Genomic DNA, 24,627 nt, shown 5'->3' with positions numbered 1-24,627 from the left:
AAAAACATTTAAAATTAACCAAGTATTTGGGGGATCTACTCGGAAAATATAAGAAATAATATTTGAATTAAATATTCATGGAAAATGCTTAGAAGTTATAAGGAAGTCATATTTTGAAAAAGAGGCTTGGAAATTCGAAAATATCAGAAATCAGCCAAATATTTTCTCAGTGCATGTTTATGTCGATACCCTTCCAGAGCTAGAGCCATTCCATATACTGGAAACTATGTATTTTTGCCTCTATAAGATTTGATGACTTTTTTATGAATTATAAATAGGTCATCAATATGCATGCCCATTTCCTCATCATTGGCAATTAGTGGCTTCTTTTGGTGGCCCATTGAGACAGTTTGAGATCTAGAAATATATAGCTTTTGGCAGCCATAAGCTAGATCATAAAATTGAGCGAAAATTGGGAATAAAACCAATATAAAGCAAGTAAGATATAGGGTATCAAACTCTAAGCATTCCCGTTTTTATAGCATATTCCAAGATGATCCATTAAAACGTCCGATTAAGCTATTTAGGGGCTCGAAATTGCCAATTGAGCTTTGCCAATTTCGGAGGGAAGCCGAATCGGTATTAGAATCGGCACGTGCCACTATATCTTATAAAAAAACCTGATCAAAAGTAGAAATACAAGCAAACAACAACAGCAATTTTAGTTTTATCTCAGTATGTATGCATACAAAATCATGTTTTTATTCATTTTCTCATTTTTAGCCTTATACACGTAATAGTTTGCCACCGGGTGCGTTCCGGTTTTTGAGTTCCACATGTTAAATTCGGCTTGAATTTCATAGTTTTTGTTTAATTTTTTCTCTTTTGTTTTTTTTTTTTTTTTGCATTAAGCGTTCAGTAAATTAACCAAAGGACAGGAAATTTAAACTAAAAACATGCCGTTCTTAAAATGCATTTTTAAGCTTAAGTTGTAAGTGAATATTCAATATTCGAGCTGATCACTGATCACTGATCGATATTCAGCTAATGTGACTTCCAATTTATGAGTTCTCTTCGTTCTTTTTCTTTCGCATTTCGTTTTGTACTCTCTTTACATAACATATAATATATGTATATCCAATATACGATCTTTACTCAGACATTTCTATCAGGTTTCTCTTGCCATGCGATTCCTAGGGTGTAGCGCAGTTTAGTGTAAATACCAAAGTATGTAAATATGTCTCTTCTCTTTATGCTTAACATTCATGTAAATATATATATATATATATATATATATATTAATCTTAGTTATAAACAAAAAAAAATAGACAATTAGCAATTACATTCATCATTACACTCAGTACACACACATTTTATTTAATTTTATGTAATGTAATGGTGGTAAATATACAAAAATATTAGGTATATTCCATATACATTTCTATTTATCGTTATTACAAAAAAAAAAAACGGGCACACTTTCAGCTTTTGTTTAGTTTAGTACAGTTGCGCCCTCGAATGCTAAGCTTGGCGTCGCTCTTTCAAAGAGTGAGCTAATAATCGATCTTTTATCGATCTTTTTATTTTTTTTTTGTTTAGAAATCAAAGTGCTTTAAGCTTTGGGCTTGGCATGATTCTTAGTGATGGCCTTGGCCTTAGCCTTGGCTTTTGACTTCGTTTTTGTTGCAATTGCGGTTGCTTTAGCTGCTGCGGCTGCGGTTGCACTTGTTGCACTTCCTGTTGTGGTTATTGTTGTTGTTGCTACTGCTGCCAGCGTCGATGTCGGTGGCAATTGTGACGTCATAAATATTTGCTGAGGCTTTTGGCCACCGGACATCACACATTTGTCCTGAAATCGAAAGAAAGAGAGAAAAATTCCATCGGGTGCCGCATTCGTGGTTTTTTTTTTAGGGAAAGAAAAGAAATAATTGATTTAATTTGAGGCGTTGCTTGCGGACCCCATTAGTTAATATCGATCGTGGCAAAGTTTTTTCGTTGCAAAACAAAGCGCAGCTAGGCAAAAAGTCAATGCAGTGACAGTGGGCGTGATCGAACGTGACAGTGGCAGTGTGACCAGCTCATAAAACTAAAGTACAGTCCACTCCACAAAGAACTTGGCACTACAGTTTAATAAGAAAAATCTATTTTCACAATTTTCTTTTTAATAATATTAACCATTATTATATTTACATAAATTAGGAAAAAAATATTTGCCAATAAAATAAAATAAAACATATATAATTAAAACTAATAGGAAACAAAAATAGTACATTTATGAAACTCTTGAATAAATATTTTTTTTAAATTCGTTTAGTCTCTGCTTGGTTCTCCCCTGATTTGGTCACACTGCAACAGTAACGGAAAGTTCTGTGTAATTTTTTTACTTGAATGTACTAAGTTATTATAGAAGTAGTAGAAGAACATGCCGCTCAAGTTTTGCTGGAAAATTCAATATCAAGTAGTAACCGTGTGCGTGTATTTGCTTTCATATTTTTTCTTAGTGTATTTGCGTGTCCAGAACAGAGAATGTGGCGCTATTTTGGAAATTACTTGTCATCGTCAGATAATAATTGTTAAGTATTTTGAATAAGACTTGAAATCTTTGGCTTGGGGGTCAAGGAAAGGGATTCTCTAATTTTTGGATTTTTCCTATAATATATAAAGGGAGGGAAGAGTTTAATTTACACTGGAGAGGGGCAAAAGGCAATCTAAAATCAAGAAAAAAGCTATAAATTAAACCAAGGGATTTTTTTTAATAATAAAAATTATGAGAAAAAAGTACATATATGTATTATGCATCTAATTTCTAAGGGAGACTACTGCTATAATGAATTTGGTTCCAGGTTTTTTGAAACTACAAAAGTTTCTTAAGAAATTAAAAAAAAAGAAAATTAAGTATTAAAATAGAGATATATAACAAACATTAAGGAAAAATTAACAAAAGAGATTGTATTTCAGATTGCTCTTTTTGGTGGAAAGGTAGCTAGATCAAAGCCAATATAAAGAATAAGATGCATAACGCCATAAGCAATTTTTTCAATATTTTCATATTATTCCTTATATAGACTTTGAATAGAATTTAAAAGGGAATATTTAGAAGAAGGAAGAATAAGTCTCCGGAAGACAAGTTTTTCTAGATTTAAAATATATTTTTTTTGTGGCAAAGGGTATCTGGTAGCTTGCAGGCTGGGTGCTGGCTACTGTGGTGTAGGAGGAGGCTTAGCTTTTTTGGGGTGGAACAGGGACGGGGACGAGCGGGCTAATATGGCTGATGACTACTTCTACTAGGCTAGGACTACGACTAGGTCTACGTCTACGGCTAGTTTTTCGGTTAGCTACTGCTCTGACAACTCAAATACAACTGACTCGGGTGGCACGGATGACGCTGACGGTACTCTCAGTACCTTTTGACCCCGGAAGCAGATGCCCATCATCCACTTGGAGCCTCCTCCTCCTCGGCCGTTGCTAGAGTCTTCATCCTTGCTCCGAATGCGATTAGCCTTTGTTGTTGTCACATTATTGATGGGTTCCGAAACCGCCTCGTGCTGTGTCCTTTTCTCTCGATCCTTGTCCAGGCTCTTGTCCTTTTCCCGCGTTCTGCTCCGAAGCCGCGGAATCAGTCGCTGGCGCTGCTGCGGCTCATGGATCATCACAATGCTAGCACTGCTGGCCTTTCGTCCATTTAGCCGCTTATTAGGAGGTGATATTCTATCCAAAAAACAAAAAGGTGAATTAGCAGGTAAGACTTGAAGGAATCTCCAAAAGACTCACCTCTTCCCAGTGGCCGGATTCTCGCCCGGCTGCTGTTGCTGCTGCAGCACAGCATCCGTATCGGGTGCCGTGTTATAGGCACCCGAGTACATGGAGGCCCGCTTTGGGGCCCATTCCGGATGGCCACGAACGGATAGCTGGGTGGCCAGACTCTTGAGGAGAACCGCACGGACCTGGAGGCAAAAAAAAAATATTATAAAATATTTATTAACTAATTATAAATGAATCCCAACCTCTCCATTCAGAAAGCAATAGATGAGGGCTATGAAGAAGCCCTGGAACGAGGTGAGAAAGTAGGTGGAGTATGACCACACGGCAAAGTTTGTGGCCGTCTTTAAGGGCGCCAGCTGGTGCAGGATATTGGTAATGCCTAAAAGTGGAAGCAGGACGATGGCCGCCCTTACAGCCTTGCGGGTCTGCTCGATATCGCTGGCCTGAGACTGCCTCAACTTCATCACCAGCACTCGTATGATGTTCACCAGGAAACAGAAGTTGAGCTACAAAAATCAGAAATCATTATAATATATAAAAAATTCCGGAAAAAACGAGAACCCCTTTTTAAAGATCTCACTATCATTATAATCACTACTTACCAGTATCACTGCCAGCCTCGGTCCCTCTAGTATCCAATAATACGGCGTAAGATTATAATTCCAAAGGCAATCACCCAGGGATGTGTCCATGTAGATCACTGTGCATCGGGCCCACACAGTGGTCATTAGTATGGGAACACACCAGCCGAGGCGCGAGAAGAACTTTAATGGAAAGCTACCCTGGAAAACGGCCACTGTAACCATGTTGTGCAAATAGAGGCCCTCGATGAACATCCACATGAACATGGCGGTGCGAGCGTATTCCAATAGGACATAAGATGCTTCACACAAATAGGGCTGATTGGAAATATACATATATACAAAAAATTATAATTAAAATATATAATTAATTTTAAGTTTATTGTATATTGTATATTGTATTTATATGTAATAGCACATAAGTAAACACCACAAATTTAATAGCACAAACAAGGACATACATCGGGCCTCCACAGAAAAAACCTCGGTACAACCGGGGAGGCTATAACCAGTTGGGAATTATATGTGCACACGTGTGGGATTATTCCACGTCCGAGTTTTATGGCTAATTTTGAACAATTTTACGACAAATTCGCAACAATTTAAGGGCGAATTCTTCAAAGTTATATTTAAGAATATAAAACAATTATAAAAACTAGTTTTATATATTTTTAAATGTTTATGTACATTCACACATATCAAACCCACCGTATTTTCAATCACCGACAGACTCGTATTGGTGGCCGCCTCCTTGTTGCCCCTTCGGAACTGATCCAGATACAGGGTCAGCCGGATGATCACCTGCAGCACCATGGCGATGAATAGATTCTTATGGATTTTGGTGCGATTGTTCCGCAACGATCGAAAGGTGCAAAAAATCAGCAGGGAGACAATCAAAGCGAAGAGCGACAGGCAAAGGCCGACAATCTCCAGGGTCCTCGTCCTCTTGGCTATCTCTATATAGAGATCCAAATCCTCTCGACTGCCCATCTGCTGCATCAATCGGATGACCTCGGGCTTGTAGCATGGCCCATAGTCCGTCCAGCCCGTGGCATTCGTTTCCGTGGCATTTGGCCTGCTGCCCCAACGGCCGTCCAGCTCGCATTTTCGATTGGCGAACTCTGGGGATAATTATAATAATAATAATAATAAAAAGGAGAGGGGTATAAAATGAGGTGTATTTCCCCTGGATTAATGACTGCAAATCGAACGGTTTGACACACTGACTGACAGCTGCAATTATGCCAATTACGGTTAACGGAGGACGACCAGGGAAAGATTGGGGTCTAAAAATCTACAGTCATGGGGCTTACTGGAATGAGGCCACGGCAAAGCGGCACTGAGCGATAAAACATGTGCATTTCTAATATTCTAGATTATTTCTTATCGGAAAAACTGGTTCTCAAATTATTTTCTAAAAATGTAGATTTTTTTTTGAACTTTAAAAATGTTTAAAATTATATAAAGCCATAGAGCTGTCTATCGAATGTATATCGGACGGATGACAGAAATATCAAGCTCAATAACCTATCAAAAATATGTATAACTTTGATTAATCGAAATTAAAATTGAAAAATATCGTTATTGTAGAGAAATACAAATTATTCAATAAGAAGAATAAAGATTTGTAGATTTAAATTAAAAAATAATGTACTTAGGATTAAAGTATCGATTTTTTCGATATTTCTTGTGGAATATAATGTAAGGTTTGAATATATAAATCGACATTTACATAAAATATGTATACAGTATCCTTAAAATATAGAAAATATTATATATATATTACTTTAAATTTTAAATCAGAATATAGATTTATCGATTTATATGAAAAAATAGTTCACCCAAGACTAAGACCTCGATACTATTAATATTTCTCTTGGAAAATATGCTAAAGTTCGTCTTCATATATCGACTGAATATTAATACAGTATCGATATATAATTATCTATTTTTAATCCTATATATCCCTTGTTATTTTTTCAAGTGCACTGTCATTGCTTATTAAATACTATGATTCCCCCGTGGTGCAAAGCGTTCGATTTGCGGGCCTGGGCATATCATCATCATCATCGATGGGTTCGGAGCCCCAGTTGGGATCGTAATTAAGCAATCGATGGCCAACGGCGGGGGGCCCAGCTGGAGGCACACACCTGGTCGGTCCACGCCCACCCTTTGGTCCACTTTTCGGAGTGACCTTCCTTCGCATGCGCTTAATGGGGTTAAGGAGAAGAGGGGGTTAAGATTGGGACGGAGGGGCCGTCATGCATGCAAATATTGAACTTCTCTCGATGAATATGAAATCGAGTAATTGTTTTGCCGTTTTCATTGGCAGTTGAACGGATTCCCAGCTAATGATCCGTGTAATTGTTGCCGCCAGTTATATGTATGGTTGTGTGGAAGAGAAAGTCATATCCTTTCTGTTTACTTGCAAATTAACTAATTAATTAAGTTAACTTTTGACTTAACTTTTATGAGCTTCAATTCGGTTTATTTAAAAGAGATCCCAAGAGCTTTTGTAAATCCTGTCAAGTGTCATGGTTAATTACTTACTGCGCGTATCAACGCCGTGATAGCCGCCCGGACAGTTCATCCGGGCCAGGACTCCGGCCGGAGTTGGTGGCCAGCAGAGCAATGTGTCCCAGGTCCAGTTGCAGTAAAGGCCTATCGGTTAGAGTTTAAAGTCAATTAAATCAAATAATAAACCAAATTTTGAATATTTAATATTTATTTTGAATATTTGAATGATAAATTTAAAGTGTTCTAAAGCTTACATCGATCTAGATCGATAATAATCGAGGTATATCGATAGAATAAAATCAAATAAAATTTTGCTTTCATTTTTATACCTTAAATCTATTTATTTAATATTTTATTTAAAAAATTCTTCTGTTAAAAGGAAATTTGTTCGATGTATCAGAAAATATCGATTTATTGCATCGATGTTTATACTGATACATCGATAAATCCTTAATTTCCTCTTTCCCTCATATAAACCAAGGACTTCTTTCCACATTAAATTCCCTTTAATTACGCAAATTAATTAATTATGATTTCATTTTCATTAACCCCACATCACTCACCTGTCTGTGGCAGGGTGTAATTGGCAAACAGCGCCGAACAGTTTTCATAGTTGGTGGCCGCCGCCGCTGCCAGCGTTATATTCCATGGAGCGCTGGCATTGGCATTGGCCAAAATCTGTTCCGGATCCGGATCGCGTAGCACCTTTACTGTCGCCTCCAGGGCCATTTTGGCCACACTGGTGACCCCGTCGAGGACGAAGTTTGGATCCAGTGCATCGGCGTCTGGCAACGACGGCGACGGCAGCGGCGGCGACGAAGACGACGACGATTCGCCGGTCGCATTGCCAGGCAGGAAGGGAATACGTCCGCCGCCAAGGACATCATTATTGGGAAGCTGCGAGGATGTGGGCTCCAGCATAGATGCGGATGCCGAGACGGATGAGGATGAGGATGTGCTGGACTGGCGCAGCAGGCGGGTGAAGCGCTGAGCGGAAATGCTGCCGCCTGAGTCGAGGATGCTCGACAGTAGTGTCATATCGCCAGCGAAAGCATATTGCAACTGCAAATGATTTACAAATTCTTTATTATTATAAATAAAATATTGCAAAATATTTAAAAAATTATGTTTAAGGTATTGCAACTATTTATATTATATATATATTAGATATTATATATTCTATACTCATTTGTTTGTTAATTTTTCTGTGTGAATGAAAACCCTTGCTAAGCGAAACCCATGAGTTCTGCAGTCCCTCCGTCTTGGCCACATCTCCTCTGATGCTTATCGGATTATAATTCATAGTAGCTAGAGCACTGAGATTGGATGCTGCACCTGTCATTGTCCTTGGATTAGCATATATCTGCCAGGATGCATTGCCATTGGAAATTGATACATTTCCGCCTCCTTCAACCAAGCTTCCGCTTCCGGGTCAGAGTTAATTGAAAGCTTATCGCACAATGGGAACAACGGCAGAGGCGCCTTTGTTTACGGCTCTTTCATAGATTTATATATATACTACATATAGTGGGGGATCTCCCCCTCCCAGTTGCTAACGCAGTTTATGATTGCCCCTAATAAATGGCCGGCTTATTTATAGCCCCGCTGCACCCAAGTGCAAACATCACACTCAGCAGCATCCCACACACACACACACATCACACAATTTATAGAGAGAAAGTACACACATATCACACTCGGACTGGCATTCGCATTCACAGTCCCCCATATCATCCACATCGACACCGATTGCAGGCAGGGATTATGTCTGGACACGAGGCAGGCGGAGAAGAATGGAGAGCTGGGGGTCCTTCGGTCGTGTGATGGATTCCGATGAGTTGGCTATTTACAATTCCAGGGAATTTCGCCATGTCCCTGCCATTGTCCGGAGGGGGAAGTAGTAATCTCTGCATAAGCAGACAACCCTAGAAAAATCAAGTCAAAAAAATACCCAAGGCAAGGAGTCAGGCCAAGGCTAAGGATGTACACTTTACATTACTTAAGTGAGGCAGATAAATCAATTTGCCACTAAAAACTGCATTTAAATTAATTTATAAAGTGTCCAATAAAATTTATAATATATATGCTATAAATATAGTAATTTTCCTTAATAGATTTCCAGGATAAAGGGAATGTAAATTACAAATTACGATTTCTTTCAGGTGAAACATATATATACATATATACCAACCACTTCCGTTGCTGTTTGTTTCCGCCCAAGGAACACGGAAAAGGAAAGCCAAAGAACCGGAAAGGAAAGGGAGCATGCCGTTCCGGAAAATTGGGTAAACAAGCTATCCGGGATGGTAGGATGTCGGTATGGATGCCAGGATGCGGCCAAGTCCTTCAGTGTCCTCCGAAATGCCTTCGAGTGCATTTTATATAATTCCATAAGAATTTCAATTTAGCCAGTTGTCGCTGCTTGCATATGCAGGAAGGCAGGATATATGGTTATATACATATATCCACTGGTCCTAGGGGCATCATGCCTTCGGCTCAATATATTTATGTTGCATAATAAGCTCAAGCTTAACTTAATACACAGAAAATAAAGGTAAACTTGGTTTAAACTAATTAAAAGGTTTAATATCATAATTTAAAAAAATAAAAAAATATATAAAGAAAATAATTATAAGCAAAAAATATAAACAAATTAGAAAGAAAATAAAAATAAAGAAATAAAAAAATAAAATAAAGCGAAAACTAAGTCAGCTTTTACCTAAAAAATAGTATGTATTTGTTAATTTTAAGAAATATTTAACAAACTTGTCTAAAATTTGAAAGAAAACATCATTATATTAAGTTTATAAAGATAAACTGTAGTAAGAATTTTTTCTGGATTTTCTTTAACTTTTTTGATTATTATAAAAATTATATATTATAATTGTAAAGATTATAAACAATCTCCTATTGCAAATTTTCAAATACAAAACTAAGAAACCGTCTAAGATAGATCTGTATATACAAGTTGTATAATGTAAAAGTGTCTTTTAATATTTATTCGTAATCAATATATTGCCTATCGATAGTTCGCAAATAAAAAAAACTATGAATCTTTTGGTATACAATTTTTGCTGGTAAAGAATAACATCTTTTTTCAATAAACAATACGATTTTTTTGTTTATTTAACACAAGCTGTAATAATTATTAATAAATCGAATAATATATGACTTTACTATCGATTAATTGGTAATCAATAAATGCTGTAAAAATAAACAAAAATGTTGTCATGATAATAAAAAAAAATTATTTATGTTTTAACAGAAATAAATTCTGCCAATATATTTTTTTATCAGTGTAGGATCATGATTAGTGCAGTGCCTTGTCGATTCTAATCGATACTTATCGCTGCAGCGACCCGAATCTCGGCGCGTTTGTAATTAAGCTAACTAAGCGCAAAAGCCACTCCAAAGCAGCCAGCTTAAAGGATTGCCATTGGGATTGGGCGCCTGCCGCCTCCTCCGGATTTCGGATTCCCAGGCAGACGACAAGACTCTGATTTGGGTCACTTGGCAGCAGTTGCAGCGGCTTAAAGTGCGTCAAAAACGGGCGACAAGGGGCTAAGGGGCCAAGGGTGATAGCGACTCCTGGGACTCTCTATTAAATACTTGGGTAATTTAAGGCCAAATGCCGCCAAGCGAATAAGCAGCCACAAAGACTTGAATAAAATAGGGGGTCCGAGTAGGGGGAATCCCCCCAAAAAGTCAATGGCAAAGGTCAAGGAGAGATAGATACAACAAGGGTTTAAGGAATAAATGGGTAAACAATTTAAAAATATATGAGTATACCATTTTTAAATACATTATTTTCCCTAATTTATAATTAAACATAAATCTAAATGAAAAACTAAAAATAATTTATTTACTTATAACATTTATCGATCGTTGCAAACTTTTGATTAAAATTAGAATACCCTGTAAAACTCAACAAAAAATTCCACCTGCTGACCGCAATTAATGCATTGTAAAAGCTAAAACTCTTACAAGACTTTCGTAAACATAAATAGGATTTATTTCACGTAGATAAATCAAAGTCATAAAATAAATTTTAATGGCAAACAATCAAGCAGGGATTTCTGTAAATAACAAACAAAGTTCTTTTACAACGCGTATGTTATAAATGTATTTTTAATTTTGCCCTTCTGTTTAGAGCTCTTTTGTTTACCGTTTCATGCGGCTTGGTTCGGTTTAATAATTAATCAACTTACTTATTGAGCACTTGTCGGATTTAATTATTTAAGGCTTCTTGGAATGCCCCAAATACCACTGCTTATGGACTGTCAATGCAAGGCAAGGACTTTCCAGGACACAAAGAGGGAAAGAGAGAGAGCGTTAAGGTCTCAATCGTTGGCATTAAAAAGTCATTGAGAATTGCGCCTAAAAACTGGGTTGATTGAGCCCAAACAGTGTGTGTTGTGTGTGTGTGTGTGTGATCGATCGATTGTTTTAACAATTTTCATCGCTAAAAGTGCAGTCACATCATCGAGGCCTCGATATTTTCCATCGTTTTTTTTTTCTAGGCCAAGCAAATCAAAGGGGCGTTGGGGCGTGGCTTTCACGTTCATAAGTATGTATATTTCTTTGGCATAATTATGGCGCAAAAAACGAATAATGAAAGAAAATGAATCTCAAGAGCTACACTCCTCCATTCATGGTGGAGACGAAGTGCATAGAATCGGCCAATGTTCGTTAACAAAAGGGTGTGGAAAATTTGCGGAGTGTAAAATGTGAGGAAAACTGTGAGGAAATTTGGGTGTGGTTGGGTGGAGGATTCGGTTAGGCTTCAACGCGACGCTATTTGAAAAGTTTTTCGCGCTATTTGACAAGCCAAAAGGACTTTTCACTGCGGGTTTTCTTTGGCCGCCAAAGAGTTGCCATACCACAAGTACAGTGCGTTTGAAAAATGTAAATTTTAGAATATATACTTTTTTTTTGGTTTTTATATTGTTAATTAAATTAAATTTAATTTAAAAATGTTCACTTAATTAATTGTCACTTACTAGTTGTGGCCAAATCAGTTCCCTAGTCTTTTAAATTAATTTAATACAGCAATTAAAAAGATTTAGATTTTTTATTTAAAAAAAAAGATTCATTTAAACGTTTTTAAGTACACTTGGCCCTCGCTTAACACGAACTCTTTTAGCACGAACTCGGTCTTACACGGTTTCAAATTGGCTCCCATCCCCCTTTTAACACGCTAAAAACCTCGTTCTTAAACGATTGCAAAATATCGAAACAATCAAAAATTACTGATTTTTACAAGGAGCCACCAAAAAAGAAACCATGTTAAAACAAACTGGCTTTAACTATAAATGCCACCAAATGCATTTCATATTATGAATTATGAATTTTTAGTTATCAACTATGAATTAAAATTATGAATTGAAATTTTAATTAAAATTATGAATTAAAATTATGAATTATAAATTAAAATTATGAACTATGAATTCAAATTATGAATTATGATATGAATAAAACATATGATCTCCTTACTTTTTAACATTTTTTAGTTTCTATAAAGTTTAACCTATTAATTAATTATAAGAAGCAACTTTTTTAATTAAATACCAACTTTTAAGTTTGAAAATATGAATGGTATGCTTTTATTAAAGGCATATACATAATAACTTTTGGTTAATTTTGAACAAATGTATGAAACTTTAATAAAAACATACCAAATTTGAACAATAAAAAATTTTTTTGCTGCCAATTTTAAATTTTTAGAACGTAACTCCTTATTTTGTACTGAATCCATGTTTCGCTTAACACGATTTCGCTTAACACGAGGTTTTCTAGGAACGTAACCCCCGTGTTATGCGAGGGCCCGGTGTACACATAATACATCACTTATAAGGCATTTAATATTTTATAAAAAAATGTTGCATACAATTTAAAAGCACATTTATTATTACTTTTCCAAGGAAATTATGTCAACGAAATTTGTTACAAGGCAGCACAAATTATATTGGTTATATTTTTTATTTCACATTTATATTCAGACCACAAATATGTCAAGGATGTACAAGGACACAGGTGTGAAATGGAATCATTTGTCAATTGTAATTATTTCAAGCATATCAGCTAAAATGCAAATATGAGCGACAACTAGTTAATGGGAAATGGAATTTTCCGACTTGAATATTTCTATTTAATTTATTGTATTTATTTTATTTACTAAAATCAAACTGAAGGCAGAGGAAAAAATGCATTTGAATTGAATTTCACATGAAACTGGGTAGACGCCAATTATTTACCAGCCCATATATGACCGTGAAACGCACTGTAGTCTGTGCAAAAAGTCCAGACCAATTAGGGACAATAAAGGATTTTCCAATTGAAAGTTTGGCAAATGTTTAAGCAGCAACAGGAGTAACTTATATAACCGAGCAATCACCGCCGAGGGAAAGTTCACCTTAAATTCGGGGATATAACCTGCTATCCCCCTGCTCAAGGGCAGCATCTGGCGCATCCTTAAATGGGGTTCGAATATAGTTACATCACCTTTCTGGCCAGGACCTTAACGCATTCCTCCTGGTACAACCAGTGTCGAGTGGGCGGTGCTGTGCAGTGCTTTGCCTTTGTCACCGCAGGACATTTGCCGCTTGGCTGAGCCACTGCAGCTGCTTATACAATTTGGCATTGAAACTGCCACTGTTTGCAGTTAGCTACACTGGCAGAACATTCTGTGGTATTTTTCAATAATAATTTAACGAAGAATTTTAGCTAAATGAGCTATAAATTTTTAATTGAAATGGAAATAAACGATATAAATCATTTAAAATAAAATTGTTTCATTTCTGAATTAGGTTATTTTCATACTTTTGGATATATTTTTAAAATTTAAATTTATTTATTTTTAATATATTTAAATGATTTTTATAAGCTGTAATGCATTTTCCTGCACATTTTGTATATAAAAATACATTTTTCTTCAAGTGCATTTAACTGCTGCTGTGGTTTTTCTTTTCGCACGGTTTAGTTTCTTCTTATTTTTTTTTTTTTGCGATGGAAGCCTTGGATCGATGCGAATGTCTTGGTCCAGGCTTATAATTGAATAACTGAATATCTAGCAAAAAAAAAAAAAGAAAGAAATTAAATAAAGGCTGGGAGGGCGGAAAATTTTAATGAATTTGAAGAGATAAAAGCAGGGCTGCCCTCTCGCCTCGGCGAGTTCAATGTGGATATTCCGCATTGAAATTAATTTTGACAGGCCGAGCAGATTTTGACAGCTCGTCAAGTTGTTCTGTGCCTTGCCATTGAGTTTTCCCAACCCACCGGAAAATGCCTGCCTGCCCGCTGTGTGTGTGTGTGTGCAACTGTTGCATTACCGATTACTCCTTCATCGTTCTGCTGTTCTGCTGTGCAATGTGCCAGATTGACACTCTATAAATCAATATCGGAACGAATCGAATCGGAGCGACCTAGCAGGAGCAGCAGCACTTACTACCAGTTGGCACTGCCAGTTACAGTCGCCATAATAAATATGGTGCCAGGTTGCCCCTGTGCCAGTATGTTCACCTGTACCAATGCCAAAGTCAATGCCAGTGTCAGCGTCAATGCTACACAAAAAAAAGTGCTCTTAAAGAGGTTTTATGTTTAATTTAAAAAAATATGTATTCATCATTTAATTAACCATTTTCTCACAATTATTTGTGCCTAAATTAGGAATATTTATGGTCAGCATGGTCACACCATGCTTTGTAAGCTGGCAATGTCACACTGTGTAAAGCAAGATCAATTTATTCCCCAATTTGATAAATTTATGAATAAATATTTTAGCTAGCTACATTTTATGTCAACAAAATATTATTATATTATTTATTTACGTTGTAAAGAGTGTGTGTTTCAGTGTACAGCTTGAACAGAAGACGCTTGAAAGGGCCTCAATGAATAAAATATGCTCAATGGATTATTGTCCTTAAATGGCCAGACATTCAATGCAATTTTGTGGCGGTTTGTTGTTTTCTGTTCCCTCTTATTTCGAAAGAAAATTTCATAAACAATAGACTTTACCGCATTGTTTGAAGCCCTGCTTCATTTTATCTTTCAATTTGCTTGTTTTCACATCAATTAAAGGACAATTGAATGTAAGTGGATTGTTAACTCTGTCATAATCAGCTGCAATTGAATGCTCCATTTGGTAAAAGGATTTCTTTCTAAAGCCTGCATTCCTTTACAATTGTTAGGCAATTGAAGGCAGTTTGTTATGCAAGTATTTTTATTATTGTGGCATTCCGTTACGTCAATAGGCTCAACAGATATTCAATTTCAAAATACTGCCTTAGAAGTTCAACGACCAAGCCAAATCGAAAGCTGTCTTACGCAAACATAACTTATGTAAACGTGGCAGGTGGAATCATTTGTTACAGCATTACTTAATAATAAGCCAACTGACCCGGTTACATAAGGTTTATTCAAATTTGCAGAGCTTTAACATTGGCCACCTGTTGATGTCCTGCATCCATGGTTCGTTCGTTCGTTCGTTCGTTCAGTCGCTCATTTGTTGGTTGTTTGCTCTCGTTCACCTCGACGCTGTGGCCCAGGGTGCTGGCAGATTGGCAGCCTGGCAGTGGCCCCAAATTGGCTGGCTGCCATCCCGGAATCCCACCTCCGGTTGAACTGAGACCCTCTCCCCCGCGCAATACCCACTAAGCTCTGGCCACCAAGGAAATTCTTTACTCGTTAGCCTGGCGCACAAGTCGCACCCAGACCTTGACAACGCGGCAACAGGATCTGAGTTGCGATGGCGAGTTTTTGCGAGCCCAAACCTCAGCACATTGGCATTTACACGGATGAAAAAAAAAAAATAATAATAACAGAAAAAAATAAGCAAAAAAAAAAAAAAAAAACAGGCTTCCTCATTTTGTGCCTAATTTATGCCTGGTTTTTACTAGCAGGGGCACACTGCTTATCATCCTATGTTATTTTTTAATTTTTAATTTTAAAATCTCTTTTAATCAGATTATTTGTAAAATAATATATATATATATATATATTACGTTTGGGCCTACACTTTACATTTTTACAAACAAGGTTCACAGGCTTTTAAGGCAAATATATTCAATCGATTTTAAAATGGTGCAAATGTGATCAAGTCCTGTCAGTTATATCATCTAAATGTTAATTTTGAATTCGATTTATATACATTTTATTAGAACATTTTTGTTCGCCGTGCACTTTTGTTGTACTTGTTTTTTTATATTTGGCAGACTGCCAGAATAATTCTCGTAACTCTCGTTTTGGTTCGCTGGCTGATTGTTGTGGTCGCCAGCTTTCCCGCTTTTCCCGCTAGACCGCTTTCCCGCTTCGTTTCCCTGCTGGTTTTCTGCTTTTCAGCTTTCCCCGCTCCGCTGGATCTCTGGCTGTAACTGTATCTGCATTTGTATCTGGTGTTCTATATCTGCATCTGTAAATGTATCTGTATCTGTATCTGCAGCTGTATATGTATCTCTATCCTAGATGTATCTGTATCTGTGTATCTCAACCTGCCTGTGCTCGTTTGCTGCTTGATTTGCGTCTCGAATGACATAAAATTAATGAATTGCTCCTAATTGTTGCATAATTATGTTGTTATTGCTGCGCCCACTCCACTTTAGACTCTCCATTATTCTCATCAATTTCATTACATTACGTTTTCATGGTCGATTCATTTGTTCATCTGTCATCGGCAGGACAAGGGTCTACCTCTGTGTGTGTGTGTGTGTGTGTGTGTGCGTTATACAATCCGGTGAGGTGGGCGAATGTCGAAGGACCTTCCATTGGAGGAGGTCCTTAGCCCTAAGCAGATGTGACTGCTGCTTCCAAGAGTCTGGGCACAACACTGGCCAACAAAATGTTGGCTGATTTTAAATTTTAAACTCTTTGAATAATTAAAATAATATTTATAAGTAAATTAGAAGCACCAAAGGTAAACTTTTCAATTAAATATATAATATAAAATTAGCTTATTAACAACCCTTCATGTTATCCTTTGAATTTGAAAGAAAGTTGAAAAGTTTACAGTTACAGAAGCTTTTCATTAAATCATCAGTTTTGTTAGACTTTAATTAATACTTCAATTGCGTTCCAATTGAATTATTTTCATTCACAAGTTTTTGTTTGAAACAAACGTTTTTTTGTAAATGGAAATCAAACTCAATATCTTAATTAAATGGCAACTTTTTTGACAGAGCCATGTTGTCCAGTGTAAACGTGTGTGCGTGCAACGAACATTTTCCCCTTTTCTGGCTACACATTTTTCTTTTGATTATTTTCATTTCTTGGCAACAAAAGGCGAGCGGAAATATGTATTCATCGAATTGCGACAGAAAGCAGTCAGTGTTTGAAACCTTTTTGCGGTAATGGTTGTGAGTGCAATGCAGAGGTGGGGCAGAGATTTTCGGTGAGGTGTTCAAGGAGCATAAGCATCTTTACGGTTTGATTTTTTTGTTTTTAATTTAAATAAATAAATAAACTTCCAAAACAGTTGTGGTTGGTTTATTAAGAAAATATATACGCACTTAAAAGCAACATTTAATTCAAAGCTGGATCAAAGGCTGTAAAAAGCTAAGCAATATCCTGGTATGTCTTCCTGATAAAATTTAGAAAAATCAGAAAAGGTAAACAATTTGTTATTTTATTTTTGTTTATCTAAAGACGTTTATTTTCTTTGGATTTAATCGGATGTTTTAACATTGTTGCACTCCTCTATCAAATTTTCATAGAATTTTCTTGTATAGCCTTGCATGGACTTTTATTAATCAATTTAAACAGCCGAATCGATCTAGTCATGTAGTTCAAAACAAAAAAATTTGTTGCACCATGTTTGCCAAAATTTCATGAAGAGTCGTTAAAGTTATAAAGATTTTTTTTATTTAAAAATGTAATGTGCTGATTTTTTATTCTAAAAAAAATCGATCATAGAACAGTTTTCTGAATTGAAATGAGATTAATTCCTTAATTTCCTTAAGATTTAATTAGTATTTTGGTTTTTTTCATACTCTAAGTTAATTTTCTGGACTATTTGAAATATTTCATCAACATATTATACATGAAAAGTTTACCAGTTTTTCTTATATTTTCCTCAATATAAAACCAATCATTGCAGAAGGCATACGAAATGGAAAACTCAAGAGTCGAGTGGCTGTCAAAAAGCTAACCGGAAGAACGGCATGTTCTTTAAAGTCATTCTTTTATTTCCAGCGAGCAAGGTCCTTGTAAAAATGGTAATGGAATACGGATTAAGGATTAAGGACCAAAGGGCCACTGCTGACCAGGTGGCAGCAGGCGAGGGATTAAGCCAATTGAGTGGAGTGCTTGGCCGGGGATTGCCTTAATTGAGGCCAGGCGGCGGCTGGTGGGGGTTAAGTGTCAAGGTCGTGGGGTCGTGACACGCCCAGCTTACAGCTTACAGCTAACTTGGCTAACAGCTGACTGTGACTGTGACTGAGCCAGGCTAATTGCCCTCGCTGTTTCGTACGCCTACGAAGCTTTTGCATACATTTTCGCTAGCACTTTGCATCCCTCATTTTCCATTTTCGCATTTAGCATTTTCGCATTTTCCATTTCGCACATGTGGCATGCACTAAGTGGCTGGCCATCCTTAACCGCACCTCCTTTGGCATTCCCTTTGTGTGGCCCTTTGGCCAAGCAGCTTACTGCTATATATGCATCCCGGTATCCGCTATAGCCACTGCCAACCGTATCATTTCAGCGAGGAGGGTAGGAGCAGGAGAAGAAGGAGCAGAAGGAGACGGAGGAGGTGGAGGATTTGCAAGTCCCTGGCTGGCGGCAAAAAATTACGTAGCACACTTTGCTGCGCTTTGGTTTCCGTTTGCTGTTTTTCATGTTTTTTCGGGGTTTCCGTTCGGTTGCCGGTTCCGGCTGTTCGCCGTTTTTCCACGCTTTTCTATTGTACCAGTTACACTGGGAGAAAGTTTCTTGACTATATTTATTTATATTTAAATTTGTTGTATATATTTCCCCCGAACTAACCATATTAATTTATTATTTTTGGTAACTAAATTATTTTTAATTAGATTTGAGAGGTTTTATCTATATATTTATATACCCATTACCACATATATTACATCTATATAATCCCTGTCTTGGTCACATTTTTTCTTAATGTATCTTTTATTTTTTTTTTGTATAATTTTTTACATGTTCTTGGGATTATCATAACTGTGGCTGACTTGGTTTTTACAAAACCACAGTCAAGATGGAAACTGAGTCAACATAAATACAGCAAGAAAGGCAGATATATATCATATATCTGGCTTAAGCTGCCTGTACATATGTACATATATGGGTATTTAGAGAGACACAATTATTATATGCTATACAAATAAAAAAAACCTTTAATTTTAATGCTAAAAATAAAAATAACAAATAAAATCTTTTTTAAAAAAGATAATAATTTGGAATTTGTATTAAAAATTCTGAGAAGTAAACTATATTTATTTTTCCACGTAATAAATAAATTATTACTATCAGCCAATTAAGAGAGTAAAAATTGCAAAAGGGAAAATACAGTCAAAGGTCAATGCTGTGGCGCTTTCTAATTTTCGCAAAAAGCCGCATCTACTGAACCGTGAAAAGCTGCAGTAGCCTTGGTCCGTTGTGAGGTAACCAAGGGAGATAAATAAATGCCTGCCAAGGACGAGGCAGCTGCTGTTTTCTGCCGCTGTTGTTGCAGTTGCACTTTCAGTTTCAGTTGAGCTGATAAGGGAAAAAGGACGATGTCCTAGGAGGCCAATAGCTGGCTAGTAGTTAACGCTTCGATTAATTAGTTCGCATGCTAATTGCATCAAGTGCAGCAGCCCGCACGCACCACTCGGCGTATGATTAATATCGCGCTCGTAAAACTCATTACGCATACGCAATGGTTACCGCAAAACAATGCGGGCTTTGAAACAAATCGATGACTCTGACATAATCTTGCCAAGCACAAAGAGGGGGAAACCCGAAACGTAAACGGAATAAAATAAATGTTAATCAAATAATTTGTATCCGTTTTATTTGGTTGCCAAATGACCGGATGATGGCCCTATCGATTTCAGCAATCAGATTATCAATTAAGCCACAGAGCGCTGCCGTTTCTATTACATCTTGATATGGCAATCTCTGGTTTGCCTTCGGTATTTGCCCCAATTAAAAAAGATTTTCGTCGCTTTTTCATCTGTTAAATGATTTCAATTACTGAATATTTTTTATTCGATTGTTTTTTTTTTTGTGTTCATTGGTTACACGAGCTACTCGATTCTTGATTAATTGTGCTTTATTCGGGGTGCTTCTTATGCCATTCCTTTTTTTTCACTTGAATTAACACATTTTCCCCAATGACATTATGATTTACATTGACTTTTGAGGCTTTTTTTTAAGACTTTATATAAAATATAAAGAGAGAAAAGGCAGCTTCAAGTGTGTAGAAATATATAAAAAAATAAAATAAAAGCTAAAGGTTAAAGTATTTATAGAAGAATAAAGAAATCTAATGAATCTTTTATGAAATATAACATAATTTTACTTACATTAGGACCATATAAAAATTATTATAAATAATAACTAATTTTTTTTATTGCGAAATCAAGGACTCAAAATTTACTTACTTAACATAAGAATTCCTGGTGCTTAATGCCAAATTAAATATTTAACACATTGATTTATATAATCTTAATAATAATGATTTTCCTATATAAGAAAACCCACCTTTTGTCCCTAAAATCTCAGTAAAGTTAAAGTTCGAACCCACAATTAAGCCTGTCTGTGGACTTTTCTTCGCTAATCTCCGAAATCGACATTATTCGCCTTGCCTTCTTTTGGCTAACAATGGTCCAAGGATCCAAGACCATATTTTTGCTGCGCTTTGCATATTCCACAGTTCACTTTCCACAAACACACACACACACACACACACTCTAAACACACTTTTCTGACGAAGCCAAGACAAAGGCCCCGAAAATATCAGACAACGCCAAGAGGCGGGCCCACGCCCATATTGTTCTATATGGGCTGAGGCAGGCCTATCATTTTCCCCCCTATTACGTATTATATGTATTATTGTTGTTATTATTGTTATTATTATTATGACCGGGCTTTGTGAGCCCGACCGACCGGCCGACCAGGCCAAAACTGTTGCATTGTTCCGGCTACGCAATCCACGAAAAAAGGAAAAAAAAAACAAAAACAAAAAACTAAACAAAACAAAACACACAAGATACAATGGGACAGGGGCAGGGGGCACTTGCTACAGTTTTTTACTGCTGAGGGGGAGAAGGGGTGGTCCGGAATCCGGCCAAGACAATGCGGCTATGAAATGTTATACCCCCAGTCCACTGTAATCGTAATATATCTCAAGTCGCGCTACCATAGTGGTTTTAGAGGGGAGAAAATATAAAATAATTTTTTTTTTTTATAATTATAAAAAAAACCTTTTTATATTATGAATTTATTACGCAATGATTTAATAAAAATAAAAAAGACAAACGCGGAATATCGATTTATTTAAAAATTTTAATTCAGCAAAAGTTTAAATATCGATTTATTAACAAATCGTCTTTTATTCTCCACATTTAACTCTATCGATATATCGATAGGAATGCAATGGATTTTCCGGTTTTTGTTTTTTTTTTTTTCGAAATAAAATAGCAGACTTTAAAAAACTTTTGTGTATTATCTTCCATTAAAGTAATAGTACTATTTTTAGGGAAATTTATTTTCATATTTGTCCAAAGTCGCTTTTTCCCATTATGACTCTTGTTGGGTGGTGTGGTGACGTAGTCGCTTGGCCTGCCATTTATGGTAATCAACAGAGCAGGACAGAAGAAGAACATGTTTGCACATGCTTAAAATATTCTACACTAAGAGGGAGATAGAGGTAGAGATAAACAGGGAAGGAGAGTAAGAGATAAACACAGAGATAGAGACAGAGGTCGGTATCACTTTTTCCACGTATGTATAAATGAGTCGTTTTAAGACTGTAAAGGGAGGGCTTATGTATGTACATATGTTTGCCTGTGCTAAGTGTGGCCATGTGTGCTTGGCAACAGTGTGACCTTGATCTTGATGGAAAGTATAAATTCGAAAGCAAAACTACATAGCTCAAAAAGAGTTTAACTAAACTTTAAGAAAATACCTACAGCAACTGAGAAACCTATAACTTGAATCCACTAACAACAAACTAAACTGTAATTCAATGCAAAGCTATCAAATTTAGAATAAAACCCGAGCTGCTTAATAAGTGCATTTCTTGGATTGCTCTATTGCTTGTATTATTTGCATTCTTTTCCCTCAGCTTCTTTTCCTTTCGTCCTTTTGCCTTGTCTATTTTTTTTTTTTTTGTAGAACCGTTTTTCACCTTCTCGGCCCCCCTTTTGTCGCGGTTTGCCTGGAAATTGAATCGCTCTTATTGGATTCTATTACTTTGCCATTTATTTTCAAATATACCTTCCACTTGGGGGCCACTCTGCAATGGAGGGGGAATCCAGCTGCGAATCTCGATGAAACTGGCCGAAACGATTGCCAATTCAGAAGTTGGCTGGCAGAAGTGGCGCAAGTTTTGCAAAACTGGACTCGAAAAGAGTCATGCGACTTGACTGTGGCTATTTCTGTCTTTCTTCTCTATTCCTTTTTTCCCTTTTTTTCCCAGTAAAGTTTTTAATTATTATTTGTATTTTTTGTTGTTCTATTTCCTCTTTTTTTTTTTATAGGCCCGGCGAAATGGCCGCCAAAATGACCAACGGCAGTTGGCCGAGTTTTCTTTGTCCTTGGAGTGATTTTTCTCTTGCTTTTTACTGGGAATGGAGGGTATATTCGGGTTTGTTTAAGGTTAAGTTTGGCACGCCGAATTTTGTATACCCATGCAGTTTGCAATTGAATCGTTCAGAATCGACTCTGCAAGGGTATTATGATTAATCTATTAGTAGGTTATTATATGTATCGTATAGATAAAGCTACCGTAATAACTTGATTCTTTTTATAATATACAAAAAAATAACATATAAAAACGGAGCTTAGATCCAATTGTAGGTTACCAAGGTTGGTATCCTAACCAATAAAACCCATCAACTTAACCTGATATCTTGTGAATCAAGTTTAGATTTTATTACTAACTGATTAGTTACCTTTAGGATTTGAGTTGTGGGATATTCTATGCATTCTAAAAGGTTTATATGTATAAAGTTTTAGGATATATTTGAATTTAATATATTTGGAATGATTTATAAATGGTTTTGAGTGTATAATACATTTTCGATTATTTTGAACTGCCTGTAAAAACTACTGGATATCCCTTCGTCGTTTCTCATATTATTTTAACCCCTTTTTTGGAGGAGGGCTTTCGCTTCGGATTCCGCAGACGACGACGAGGACGGTGAAGTCGACTAGGCCTGCCAACCAAAATTCAGCGCTGACCTTGCCACTTGCTTTGTGAAAAACTATAAATCCTGCACTCACCCACCCCCCCACATACAGATATACATAGACAGCTGACCGCGTTATGCAATGGCGTGTGGGTGCTCGAGTGTGTGTGTGTGTGTGTGTGTGGGCATTCTTAAAGCCATTCGCCTTTTGGCATTTAATTAACTTTCTCGGTTTGCTTGGCATCCACAGTTTTTTTTTTTTTTTTTTTCGTGGTCTTTGTGCCAGCTAATAAATATTTAAGAGTCAAGTTAATGCAAGAATTATTCAAGCAACTTAATTAGAGTGTTCTGGCTTAAAGGCTGTTCTAAGTAGAAATACTTTTAAAAGATCAGTGGCTAATTATTAAGGGGGTCTTCTCATTCAAAAGCCGTTTTTTGGACCCTTTTTAAAAAAATTCTTATTTGAAAACGCAAAGAATAATTGAAAACTTTTTTATTTATTGTATTTAAAAATGTTCAAAGTAACTAAAAAAGTTGTTCTTGCCTCGATACGAGGGTTGTTCAAAGAGTAATGAGACTTCAAACTTGGTGGTCGAAAAAAAAGGAGTCGTCCTGGCGGCCACGATTCCGGGTCTCCAGAGCGTCCGAAATGAAAAATAAAAACGGGGCTATAATCAGAATAGATGTCATTTTCGGGTGACGGAACAGTTTTTTTTTTTAATTTTTTTAAACAAAGTGGCGGCTATTCAAAAAAAAAATTTCGATTACGGGGTTTTTTTTTGTAGTTTAGTGTAAAAAAAAAATATTAACAAAAATTTAAAAAAAAATCTGTTCCGTCACTTGAAAATGGTGACAATTCTGCGTCGATTCCACTTTGTTTCATGAAAATCGGTTGAGTTGAACTGGAGATATCATGGCCGCCAGTTCGAAAAACGTGGTTTCGAGATAAACGCGTTTGAAGTTTGAAAAAAGCTCATTTTGGGAAGAACTTGCTTCACAAAAAAGGCTGTATCTTCTAAAGTATTTTGAATTCCTTAAAATCCTTTTGGAGACATATATACACCATCCCAAGCTATAAATAAATGCAAAAAAAAGTCGAAAAAAAAAGTTGCCCAATGAGAAGACTCCCTTAAAAAAAAACATAGAGCGGAAATTAGAAAGGTCGATTGTTTAAAAATTAAAATAAATAAATTCTTTAAATAGTCAAAAATTGTATAAACAAAGAAATTTTATTATTTTAACAAAAGTTATTCCCCTTTTTGTTGAAACCTTTTCATGCCACAATAGAAATTTATTTTTTGTGATTTACAAACTAAACTCTTTCTTGTTTATTTTTATTTCTTTTGTGGGCAACAAGCTTTACACTCAAGTAGCTTTCCAGTAAAAACGAGGAAAAAGTCCGGGGATAAGGCACTTATTGAATGAATAACAAAAAATCTATGGAAAATTCTTGGCCCTTAGCCGCCGGCTGTTTAGCTTAGACCCTT

The 24,627-nt window shown here is 36.3% G+C and overlaps 1 protein-coding gene across 4 annotated transcripts in view; it reads right to left on the bottom strand.

Moving 5' to 3' along the window:
- Nucleotides 1-677: 677 nt before the first annotated feature.
- Nucleotides 678-24,627, bottom strand: part of Pdfr (Pigment-dispersing factor receptor) — a 36,706-nt gene continuing 12,756 nt past the window's right edge. For 2 of the 4 annotated variants that reach the window (XM_070288499.1, XM_017182492.3), the window contains 8 exons: nucleotides 7,364-7,862; nucleotides 6,834-6,944; nucleotides 4,992-5,404; nucleotides 4,305-4,601; nucleotides 3,945-4,208; nucleotides 3,712-3,884; nucleotides 3,345-3,648; nucleotides 678-1,789 (listed from right to left, as the gene is read on the bottom strand). In XM_070288499.1, coding sequence (XP_070144600.1) covers nucleotides 1,553-1,789; nucleotides 3,345-3,648; nucleotides 3,712-3,884; nucleotides 3,945-4,208; nucleotides 4,305-4,601; nucleotides 4,992-5,404; nucleotides 6,834-6,944; nucleotides 7,364-7,838 — 2,274 coding nt within the window. In that variant the 5' untranslated portion in view covers nucleotides 7,839-7,862 and the 3' untranslated portion in view covers nucleotides 678-1,552. Of the gene's footprint in view, nucleotides 1,790-3,306; nucleotides 3,649-3,711; nucleotides 3,885-3,944; nucleotides 4,209-4,304; nucleotides 4,602-4,991; nucleotides 5,405-6,833; nucleotides 6,945-7,363; nucleotides 7,863-8,991; nucleotides 9,024-24,627 lie in introns of those variants that run through there. The other 2 variants (XM_017182493.3, XM_070288500.1) reach the window with 2 other exon arrangements.

This window comes from Drosophila kikkawai, chromosome X (genome assembly GCF_030179895.1).
Source record: "Drosophila kikkawai strain 14028-0561.14 chromosome X, DkikHiC1v2, whole genome shotgun sequence".
Classification (NCBI taxonomy): domain Eukaryota; kingdom Metazoa; phylum Arthropoda; class Insecta; order Diptera; family Drosophilidae; genus Drosophila; species Drosophila kikkawai.
Note: the sequence above shows the minus strand (reverse complement) of the source record. Positions and strands in the feature narration are given on the sequence as shown.